The sequence below is a fragment of the Sander lucioperca genome, chromosome 4 (genome assembly GCF_008315115.2).
Source record: "Sander lucioperca isolate FBNREF2018 chromosome 4, SLUC_FBN_1.2, whole genome shotgun sequence".
Taxonomy (NCBI): Eukaryota; Metazoa; Chordata; class Actinopteri; order Perciformes; family Percidae; genus Sander; species Sander lucioperca.
The window spans coordinates 30908064-30919576 of record NC_050176.1 but is presented as its reverse complement, the minus strand read 5'-3'; the positions used below and the strand labels follow the sequence as shown (position 1 = coordinate 30919576).

At 39.7% G+C, this 11513-nt stretch overlaps 1 protein-coding gene across 1 annotated transcript; it reads right to left on the bottom strand.

Annotated features, from left to right (window-relative positions):
• Nucleotides 1-527: 527 nt before the first annotated feature.
• Nucleotides 528-8445, bottom strand: LOC116034395 (hydroperoxide isomerase ALOXE3-like). Its single transcript, XM_036000606.1, has 11 exons — nt 8408-8445; nt 8041-8144; nt 6159-6325; nt 5901-6044; nt 3532-3735; nt 3275-3361; nt 3018-3187; nt 1984-2105; nt 1755-1855; nt 894-1064; nt 528-722 (listed from the first exon to the last, which is right to left on the bottom strand). The coding sequence occupies exons 1-11, from the start codon at nt 8443-8445 to the stop codon at nt 543-545; spliced, it is 1488 nt and encodes a 495-aa protein (XP_035856499.1). The 3' UTR covers nt 528-542.
• Between the last annotated feature and the right edge of the window lie 3068 nt (nt 8446-11513).

The window sequence follows — 11513 nt, the reverse complement described above, 5'->3', positions numbered from 1 at the left end:
CACAAGACCATTGAAGCAATACCTCTTGCTCTGGTGACAGAAACCTCATTTAATCTACGAAATTAAGCATACTACCTTCTGTGTGATAAGTAGGCTACTTGTTTTTTACACAAGATGAAACAGACACGGAGTTCACACAGATGTTTAGTCTTCCTTTCAGTAATTGCCTATTTTTCTAACATACAAATACATTACATAGCATTTAGTAAATTCAGCAAAACGGTTGCGATTATTAATTATTATTATTATTCCGATAATTATTTATACTTCATTATGACAATAAGTCATGAAGCACAGTTTACTTCTAAAGTGTTACAATCATAATGCAAAATAATATTTTTATAGAGAGATAAGATGTGGATTATGATTTCACCACAGTTGAACCAAACAGGTTGTATAAAAATCACAGCTCAGCATACAACGATCACATGCAGTAGTTTCCTTACACCATAGTCAGATAAAAACAGAAACATGTTCTTTCCTTTCTCACTTTTGGTAATAAGCTGAATTTGGCCATCAGCTGAGGAGGTCACACTTAATATTCAAAGGGCCACACTGTTTTCTACCTTCATTGGATCCATGTATGTGTATGGGACATCCAGGTTCTGGTTTCTGATGTTGATGACCGCACTTAACACTTCAAGCTCTCCTTTAAAAACCTTTATCAGGCCACAGGGGATTCTTTCACTGAAATGGTCCTCTGGGTATTGGCCAAGAGGGACCTGATCAATACATAAAAAAATATTTTTTTAAACATTTAAATGTAAATCAAATACACTATTGTCAATATTATGTAAAGTTGTAGGAAGTAAGCAGTTTTTTAGCAGGGTATTTTGTTCTAATGAATACATGAATGTGATTTATGTAATTTTCATGAGGTTTTGGGCACCTACAAAGTCAGAGGGCTCCTTGCTAAGTAGCCACAAGGCGGCCATTGTCTTAGCTGTTGTGCCCTTGTTAGGCAATGTCTGCAGCATCCTGGCCTCGCTTGTTGTCCCCTTCGTCGTTGGTGGAGGAAGTTGCATGGTGGAGGGAGTGTTGGGCATCCAGCCACCATAGTCATACTGCAATGAATGAATGATTGACAGATGACTGCTTAATACTCTTTGAAGCCATGCTGTGTCAGTCGGTCCACTACTTTGGTCCACACTGAATTATTCCAACAACTATTGGACCTTCATGGTCCCCAGAGGATGCATCCTAATGACTTTGGTGATCCCCTGACCATCATGAGGTTAACTTTTGTGGTTTTCAACTTTAAAACTTTATTATTTGCTAGATTGTGATTAAATCTAGTTCAGACATTCTTGTTGACTTCAGGATGAACTGGGATCACTTTGGTGATCCTCTGACCTTTCACCCAATGCCATCATCAGATCACAATTTTATTTGTCCTTTAGTTTGGAATAACTAAAAACCTTCCTATCAGCCTCAGCTGTTCTTTGTGTTTTGTGCTAACTACCAAATGTTTGCATGTTAACATGGTGAACTAAGATTGTGATCTTGGTAACCATTAGAAATACTAAAAGTCAGCACGTTAGCGTTGTCATTGTGAGTATTTTAGCATTTGTTGCATTTAGCTCAAAGCATCACTGTGCCTAAGTGCAGCCTCACAGACCTGTTAGCATGGCTGTAGACTCTGTATGTTTATGTCTCTTTCTCTAGTTCAGAAAAAAACTGCAACACCAAATAAACCCATTCCACAAAAATAGCAACATTATAATTGATCATCCCAGTAAAGTAAAATGCTTCACCTGTCCAGTATTAACAGCTGAGTGCTGTCCTGAGCAAGTGAAGATCACCATGGTGACAAACTTGACCAACTCAGACAAGGTGGTAAAGCTCTTTGGAATTCCTGAGAAGTTTGTAGAAAGTATAAACTGCATGACTACAGTTTAATTTGTGTTTGCATTACGATAATATAATGGTACATTTATGTACACATTAATAATGATTAAGATTCAACTTTTCATTAAAGTTTACCTGTGCCTGCTTGGGAAAGGAATCCATGTTCAAAAATGTCCGAAATCCACTTCTGCAGTTCGGAGTCTGTCTGGACCTCAGTGTCATTCTTGTAGTAGTAGCTGAGCACTCCCTGCACAAACCTTTGAGAACCATGGATAAGTAAAATGTAAAACACATTCCTAGTTGAATTATACATTTTATATACACACTGCAGTTGTGAGACCATAGAAATAAAATGGATAGAAAGGGTATATCCAGTCGAATGGTCAGAGTGGCGGCGATTGAGTGAAGGACTAACTTCCATAAAAATCGACTTGCGGAAAGTTGCAAAGGTGAGGTTTTGCCGTATAGCCAAATTAGTAGTGGAGTAGTAAAGTAACAAAGCATAGAGAGCCAGCCGCTAAATGAGTCAAATTTAACAACTTAATGTTTTTTCCACACTGCGTAGGAAAACACATTGCTATCGCCAGGTGAGTGACAACTTTGTTTGGATTGTTTTCTTTGACCGGTGTGGTATTGGGGCATGGCAGAGTTAGCAAGCAAGCTAGCTAACTAGCCAGCCATCAGCTGGCTGGCTGGTTCCACTGTGCTTTCGTGCTGCCTTGGTTACAGAAAATTAGCTGAACAGTGGACTGGTTCTTAATATGGTCCGCTGACCCGCTGCTGCTGGGTCTAACTGTACCTCGTCTTCACTCCCCGGCGCTCCGGAGAATGTGTCCCGAGCTATGCCGGCCTGTCTCCTCCCATTACACCGCAAAACACTTTACGGCCTCACTGACGTGTCTTGTCACCATGACAACTAACAACAATCGGCATTTTGTTTTGTACTAGTCCAATAACAAGGGCAAACTGTTCTTTCTAACCATTTCATTTCTATGAATGAGACACTCTTTTGTAAGACAATTTAAATGAGGATTAAATTGTATTCTACCAGAAAGACAGATGTTAACAAGACATATGTCAAAAATTGATGGATGGTGACCTTCAACCTTTGTTGACCTTTGTCCTGTCCTTACTCCCGTTACTATACCAGAACACCCGGGCCGTACTACCTTTGGATGATATCCCAAAGCTTGAGTCCATCATCCCTGTAGTAGAAGTTCGGCAGAGCCTCCACACCACGCTCAGCAATGTCATCTGGTATGCAGAGGGAGCTGTAGGTCATTGAGGACAGTGATCTCTTCAGGATTGTCATCATACCCTCTCTACCAGAAGCTGCAATCTAGAAAGGAGTCAAATACTGTTTATGATATTAAAAAATATATATTGTTTAGCTAATGGTCTTCTGAGCATGTTGGTCGCTTTGTACCTTTGGGTAAATTCCATTCTTAGATATAAGAAAATGTCGCGCAAAGAAGTTGATTTCAAGAGTGTCGCGGGTGTGAGGTATGAGGAGCTGAGGAAAAGAGGGAACTCTGTTAGGAACATTATTACATGTAACAAAGTCAGAAATGTTGATGCTTCTATATTAAGCAGAATGATATACCAAACATTACGATTCATAAACTAGTTTGGTAGTTGATAGAACTACAACTACAGTAAGTTTAGTATTATCCCTTCAGTTACCTTGTACAGTGGATGCACCATGGGCATGTTGCGCAGCAGTGACACTGCAAACACTTCAGCCAGTAGATGAGTGCGCAGCAGGTGAACATTGAGTTGATGCTCACTAAAATCTGCACTTCTCACAAAAATCTTGGCCATCAACCAGTCATACTCAGAATCAGTAGGAAAGAAGATGGGGTTGTCATCTGCTGGAGTCTGCTTCAGCTGCAGGAGAAGGAAGGGGGATGTGATTCAGGCCATGTTCATGAGTCTTAACAGCTTGGGGGAAGACCCCTGTTTTTTCGTCTTGTTGTGCGTGACTGAATTGTCCTGTATCGTCTGCCCGAGGGGTCTGCCTATTTACTATAGGTTTTATCTGCTTTTCAGTCAGAAAATAAGTTGATTTCTGACGGGGAAATTAATATTTTCATTGAATCCAAGTTCAATATATCACCCAACCAGAGATGGGGACTCAAGTGTGAGACTCGGACTCAAGTCGCACTTAAGTTCCACAAACAGCTGACTTCAGACTTGACTTGCGACTCGACCCGAAAGACTTCAGACTTGACTCGGACTTGAGCTTCGAGACTTGTCAACAACCTGTTTTCAATCAATTATTGCTTTTTAAATCTAAATTCATTCATGTATTTCTATTTTCTTTTATTGGCGCATTTACGTTGGGGACGAGCTGCATGTCCCCTGCCCTTTGCCATAATGTGCAACGTAACGCAGGCGCTATGCCTATGTGAGCACACTTGCATATCAAAAAATTAATTGACTATGGCGACATCCCCCCGGAATTGTGCCTTTTGTCATTAGTTTTGCTTTCAATAACTTCGTAACATGCAAGGTGTGTGGCACCAAGATAAATGATGCCGGATCAACATCGTTGAACTTCATCAGGCATCTCAAAACGCACCCAAATAGGTCAGTCACTTGCTAATGTGAAAGCGACATTAAGGTTAGCGTATATTGTCACAGGTAACAAGCTAACCAAAGTGTTGTGCTAATTCTGGGAACAAGCAAATTGTATCTTTATAGTTGTATCCATATGATGTGACAGACCTAGAGTTAATATTTCACCAGGTTGTTGTTAAATAGCAATACAGAAAGTATCAGTTCTCACATGTTTGACCATGGTTGGTGTATTAACTTTCAATACAGATGTTTCCCTCAAACTTTGAACACTGAATAATGTAATGCATGATGAGGTTGGGCTTTACAGCCAGTTAGTAACACAGACAAACATGTATTATTTGGTGCAGATACCAAAATGTTGAAAAATACAGTTTTGTAATTGTAACAGAGTTCTTAATTTGTGTTTCTTCAGATTACATTGCAGTAGACCCCATAAAGTTATCCTACAACTGATTTTGATACTGTACTGTATGGATGGTAGCTACAGGACATGCTTTGAATTCATAAGATTTAACAATACAGTGTTAGGGACAGATCAGATGGCCAGAGACTTGAGACTTGACTTGGACTCGTGGCAAAAGACTTGAGACTTGACTTGGACTTGCCCCTCAAAGACTTGAGACTTGACTTGGACTCAAGCTCAAAGACTTGAGACTTGACTTGGACTCGAGCTCAAAGACTTGAGACTTGACTTGGACTCAAGCTCAAAGACTTGAGACTTGACTTGGACTCAAGCTCAAAGACTTGAGACTTGACTTGGACTCAAGCTCAAAGACTTGAGACTTGACTTGGACTCAAGCTCAAAGACTTGAGACTTGACTTGGACTCGAGCTCAAAGACTTGACAATCGACTTGGACTTCCAAAAAATGACTTGTGAACATCTCTGCACCCAACCCTCCCTCAGGCAGGATGAAATAAACTACCTCTCCTAGTAAAGAGACTTCATAGCTGCCATCTAGATACTGGCGTCGCCACGTGGCGTGTTATCGTGAGAACATGCTGTGCTATCGCGAGAACAACGTCACACGCGTGTAACAAAAAAAAAAAAGGTTGGGTTTAGGGAAAGAACATTGGGGATGGCTTTAGTAACACTAAAAAACGACAAAAACACGACAGTGACCAACGTCACATGCTTAAGAAAACAATAAATGGTTGGGTTTAGGAAAAGAACATTGGGAAAGGCATTATTAAAAAAAACAAAAAAAAAACAGTTGATAAACACCACACGCAGGACGCAATCCCAGCTCTTCTGGGTGAAAGTCCTGTGTTTTCCCCAACCAACCTCCATCCTTTCATACTACTCGCTACGTCGATAATTCACATGTAACGTAGGTCAATGGAGACCAAACGGCGTTGATAAACACGCTAAAAAACGATAATGCATCTTGATAACACTCAAAAACGGCATACAAATTGACGTGTCATACATACGCCACTTTGTGAGATCAGTCTGGTATTTGAGTAATCTCACCTGGATAGCAATTGGCATCAGTTTATCATCAGGTGTTTTGTGGAGCAGGACGAGTGGAGCCATCAAGTACTGCTGTTTTTCATTGATGGTGTTTGCTTTCACTCCATCCAAAAGCTTGTAGTCACACAGGAATATGTTGCCTTTCTGTTTCAAATTTTAGTGAGGATGAGAAATTTTTTGTTTCACATGCATATAGTGTGCGTATATTTCATACACTAAATAAACATGAATCTTTTGAATAAAGGTCAAGATAATCACCTTCATTTCATTTCTCAAGCTACCCTGACCACGGGGGAAGACCATGTCGTCAGTGACAGGAAAGTTATCAGGCAGAGCTGAACAACGTCGGATCAACATGGGGTTAGTACCATTTAGATACTGGTAGCCAAAAAACGCATCCTCCTTCCAATGTTCCTGGACATAGTCTTGAAAAAGAACAGAGTTATACTTAATTAAATTTCAAACTCTGGTCTAAAAAATCTTACTCTGCCACTGTTCTAAGGTTAACTGCACTCTGCATGTGAAACTGGAAAACGGCAAACAATGTGTTACAAAGAATGCAGTGTCAAAGACATGATTGGACACTGAATTAAATTGTATGTGTTTTGATCTACAGACCCCCTATAAGGGATTTACTTGACTAAAAAACAACAACCTACAAGCCACTGAGGTGCTCCTATAGGCTTACCTGTACTTGCCTAACATACAACTCAAAGTATGCTACACTTGTAACACTACACATGGCGTGACACAACTTGACAGTCCTGTGCCAAACTTAATCAATCCAATTTGTATGCTAATAGTCCTAATGGTGGTGCTACAGCAGCCATCTAAAATCCTAAACTTTAAAAATTCGCAACAAATCATCTATATAGTGTTGATGTGTCCTCATCTACGCCATTGCAGCCAATGCAAAATAGAATTTTAAACATCAGTTTGTCATTTATTGATCTTTGTGAAAACTACAGGCATCTCTATGTAGTCTTAACGAAGTAAACAAATTCTCAGGATTTTCTAGTGAGAAATGAATTTTATTAGTAGTATTTAGTAGTTTAAAATTCTGCATTTTCAGCACCAGCCTAGGGTGTCAAAGGGCCTGAGTTAGAGCCCCTGGTGTTGCAAGATGATCATACATGTATCTAATCAGGCATTGTGCTGTAGACAACTGACCTGCATATTTTAAATGTGTCTGCATTAACACACCTGATTCAGATTACCAATCAGTCAACCCAACCCAGGCTATTGAGTCAACCCAAGCTGACTCAATAAAATATAGCCCCAATAGCTAGAGGTACTGTCACCTGGACAATAGCTTACTGAGATCAGCACCTTCCTTCAAACCCAAAGATAGTGACTTCAATCCCCAGGAGTTACAAGGTGATCATCCTATACTTAATCAGCCATTGTGGTTGGTACATGTTCCCTGCATATTTGAGATGTTTCTGAGCATCAACACACCTGTCTAAAATGATCAGCTCATTAGTTTGTGTCCTAGATTAACATGCATCTGTGTACTCTGGCATTATGCTTTGCGGATTGGAGACATAGGTTTCTTAGAGGAGATGTAGCTCAACCAGGTTGGTACTGGTTTTCAGAGCGAGAGGTTTGGAGTTCAAATTGCCTATGCACCAATCACCAACCCATAGGCCTGTTCCTTGGAGATACTCATAAAGATGAGCAGGAATGTCTCTGTTTGGCACTTGACAGAATCTTCCTTTATATGCCATTTTTCTCCTCTTCTCCATCCAAAATGCTTGGCCCATTGCGGCAGAGCAGTTATAATTTACTTTTATAATTTTTTTTTTTTTTTGCAAAGCACTTTATTTTCTTTTCTTTTTTAGGCCTTAATTTTTGATAGGACAGCTTAGATTTGAAAGGGGAGAGAGAGAAGGAATGAACCACAGGTCAGCCTCTGTATATAGGCGCGCACTCTACCAGGTCAGCTAGCCAGGTGCCCTGCAAAACACTTTTTACTTAGTTTTAAAGGTGCTATAAATAAAAGTTACAATAATAAGTATTATTATTATTATTATTATTATTATTATTATTATTATTATTATTATTATTATTATTATTGATAATGGTATTAAATTATCATCATCGTGTATACAGTATTAAGTATTCCAATAAATTACTATACCTGATATGTCAGTTCGTTTGCAACAGAACACCCCCTTGATAGCATCAATATCAGGCCAGTTCTTTTTGGAATTAGACAGTCTCTTCAGTTGCAGCTCAACAAACCTAGAAAATAAGAGCAAATGGTACATTTCAAGGACGAGGCTAGCCCCTTTTTAGGGGTGCTGAAGCACCCCTAAAAAGGAGCTCAGCACCCCTAAAACTTGGAGTAAGAAATGTTGTTATTCTAACATTTTTGTTCGTCTTTGACAAGGTTAAATAATGTCCAAAACATACTCCGTAGTTTGTGGTTTAAAATGTATGTGTTAAGGATGAAAATGAAAACATCCCCGCTTAGCAAATGGTATCATCCTCTTCTCTTCTTCTACTTCTCCTCTGTACCTGCACCGCTCAGCACGACCGTCATCCAGCGCGAAACACACGCAGAGTGAGAACCCGTTATGTAGTGTTGTGAATCAACTAAGTTGCTCCAAAGCTGTGTCTCACAAACCATATCGGTGAGTACCTGAATCACGTGTACACCTATAATAACGCCGCCTTCACACTGGCAGTTGAAATCCGCTCCGTAATACGCAATACGCCCCAGCGGACGTTGTACTACACCGTTGAAAAGGCAGAGAGACTAGAACGAGTGATAAGTGTCTGAATGTCCGATTCTCTCTGACCTCTCTTATACAGATATAAACAGAAAGGCTGCTGCGTGGAGAAAAGTTGCCCAGGACGTTGACATGTCACGTCGGTTAAATGTGATATAGCGGTATAATGTCAATAGTTCGGTGTCTGTTGCTAGCTAACCAATTAGCATTAGCAGGTTTGTTTATCAGTACCATAGCAACGCACATCACGTGCGTCTTTTCTGGTCAGTCGTCATGGAAACATGAAGCCCTGGCCAGAGCCATAGTCTTTCTCTATCACTCTGGCCCTGGCGTTTGGACCAGAGTGAAAAAACAAACATATCACTGTATACTACCAGTAGGCCTATGTGTGAAAACACTCACTGTGGCTTTTTAAATGAATTGTTATTCATTCCTAGATTTATATCTGTTATTTTTCAGTTGTGGCTGACTATCAAACTAGACAATAAAAGAAAGTTTAATGTTTTTCTTTTGCTGTATTTATTCATTCCTCACACACAGAGGATTTAACCTGAACCAGTTTTAACTCCTGAACTCATAGCATATATCTCTCTCTCTCTCTCTCTCTCTCTCTCCCCCTCTCTCTCTCTCTCCCCCTCTCTCTCTCTCTCTCTCTCTCTCTCTCTCTCTCTCTCTCTCTCCCCCTCTCTCTCTCTCTCTCTCTCTCTCTCTTTCTCTCGGCACATGGAGTTAACGGTCAGGAAAACCAGCTGAGTGAAGAAGGTTTTGTGTTTGTTACAGGGGGCTGTCTGTGTGAACTCTCACAATTAAGCTGGTGCTCTGAAAAGGTCTCAAAAAAAAGAAAAACAATCTGGATGTTGGAGTTAGTTGAACCAATGTTAAAATGATAAAGTTATTTTTCAATAGACATATTTTTGTTGGCAGTGGGGCTCATTGGGTGCTCAGCACCCCTAAAGCTCTGACCCTAGAATCGCCCCTGGTACATTTATATGAGGCTTTAAAGCAGATAGATAGATAGATAAAACAGAATTTAGGAGTTTACTCTTTCGCTAGAGTGGAGATGAGCTCTATGTCCTTGGTAAAGGAGAAACGGTCCTTAGAAGGCAGAGAAAAAAAGCACTCTGCCTTCATGCAGTGGGGTATTCCCTCTGCATACACTTCCCAGCTGTGAAAAAAAGGGAGAAAAGCAGGTGATGAACTTTTGACAGTCTAGATCCCAGTGTGTGCAATTTTAATTTAGAGTGCAAGCATAATATACTTGACACATATTCAATGTTACAATTTTGCAATATATGTTGTACCTTTGGCAGGTGTAACAATGTCATATGGGGGTTAATTTATCATTATATATGATTAATTTATTAATGTGTTTAAGCTCTGAGCTCTCACCAATAGTCTTTCTTTTGCTGAACCAGATCCTGCTCCCTACTTTCAATGCCAAGATGATGTTTGTCTTGAAAGACTGTCAGAGCTTGAAGAAAGAATGACAAGGTTTAAAATTATTGATGTATATAGTATAGTATATAGTATGGTCAGTGAACAGCCAGGATGTCGGACACTTCGGTAAAGTTGGAAAGATATTCACAGATTATCCTATTAAAGGTAAGTGTTGTAGTACAACCAGCAGGAGACCAGTTATGTCTGAAGTAAGTTTGGAGCCACTACAGTATGTAATAATTAAAATATTCAATATTTTTGCAATAAATATTCCACCAAATTATTCAGTGGTGTAGTCTAACTAGCAGTAGACCCATTTTTGACATAATTTTAGAGACATAACTAGCTATTGAATATATTTGTTGTATCTTTCTTTGTGTTGTTAGCTGCTCATAGAGACCAATGCTATTTGTCCAGGTTGGAGGACGGCTCGTTTTGATGGAAATGAGGTTGTAGCTCGTTGTCTACCTTACTACCATAAGAAAGCGATGTCGTTTGTGATTTAATAACATTTCGCTGAAGAGTAATTGATCCCGGAAGTTTGGATCTGTGAATATCATTCCCAGTATGTCACACAAGCTAACTTCTGCAAACCTGTTCCCTCTCTGAAACGGTGCACCTTGCTGTCATTGATCCAACGATAGATGGGAAAATTGTAGGTGTCTTCCTCAGGAGATTTCACTTCAATCTTGGCAGGAAACCAAAGGTCTTCAAAAAGGAGACGTGGTTTGTCCAGCTCTATCAGGACCAGCTTTCCAATGGACACAGGGCAAGACACAGTAAAACTAGACACCTGGAGTAATGACAGAAATAGTTTAAAATGAAGATAAAGGGTATTTAGAACTGAGCTGTATCATCACACATTAGCTTCTCTAAATTGATATAGAATGTGCCTCTCATACAGTATATACAGAAGAGGATTAGGGCCACAGGTGAAAAATGTATTTGAATTCTGAGTTTAGTCAGAAGTCTGACTTTTTCTCAGATTGTGTGTAAAAAAAAAAAAAGTCTGAATTCTGACTTTTTTCTTAGAATTCTGACTCTACACTCAGAACTCAAATACAGTTTTCACATGTGGCCCTAATCCTGAGGCAGCGGGTTAGACATTTAGAGGCCAATTACTTACTGTTCCTCGTCTGGTATATGATGAAGCCTTGCGTTTGCTCTCCCCATCTGTTCCCACAAGCTTAATGCGGGCTCTGTTAAAAGTGCCGGCATTGGCGAGATTGCCAGTGGAAACGGTCACTTTATAATTCACCATTTTCACTCTGGAAAGCAAAACAATTCTGATGGGCAGAGAGTAATAATAACCATTCTCAGTACTGATTAGCCACTGTCACTAGATGAACCTTAAAAAAACTACTTTAAATACTGGCATCACAATTACCATGGCATTATAACAACTGATATTAAACTTGTCTTTAATAAAGCATCTCTCTTA

Excerpts from the sequence above, each read along its gene's own strand:
- LOC116034395 (XM_036000606.1), bottom strand. The coding sequence starts at position 8,445 with ATGACGGTCGTGCTGAGCGGTGCAGGTACAGAGGAGAA. Across the intron at positions 8,145-8,407 it reads GGTGCAGGTACAGAGGAGAA|GTTTGTTGAGCTGCAACTGA; the intron begins GTAGAAGAAGAG and ends CTTATTTTCTAG. Across the intron at positions 723-893 it reads GCAAGGAGCCCTCTGACTTT|GTCCCTCTTGGCCAATACCC; the intron begins GTAGGTGCCCAA and ends TGTATTGATCAG.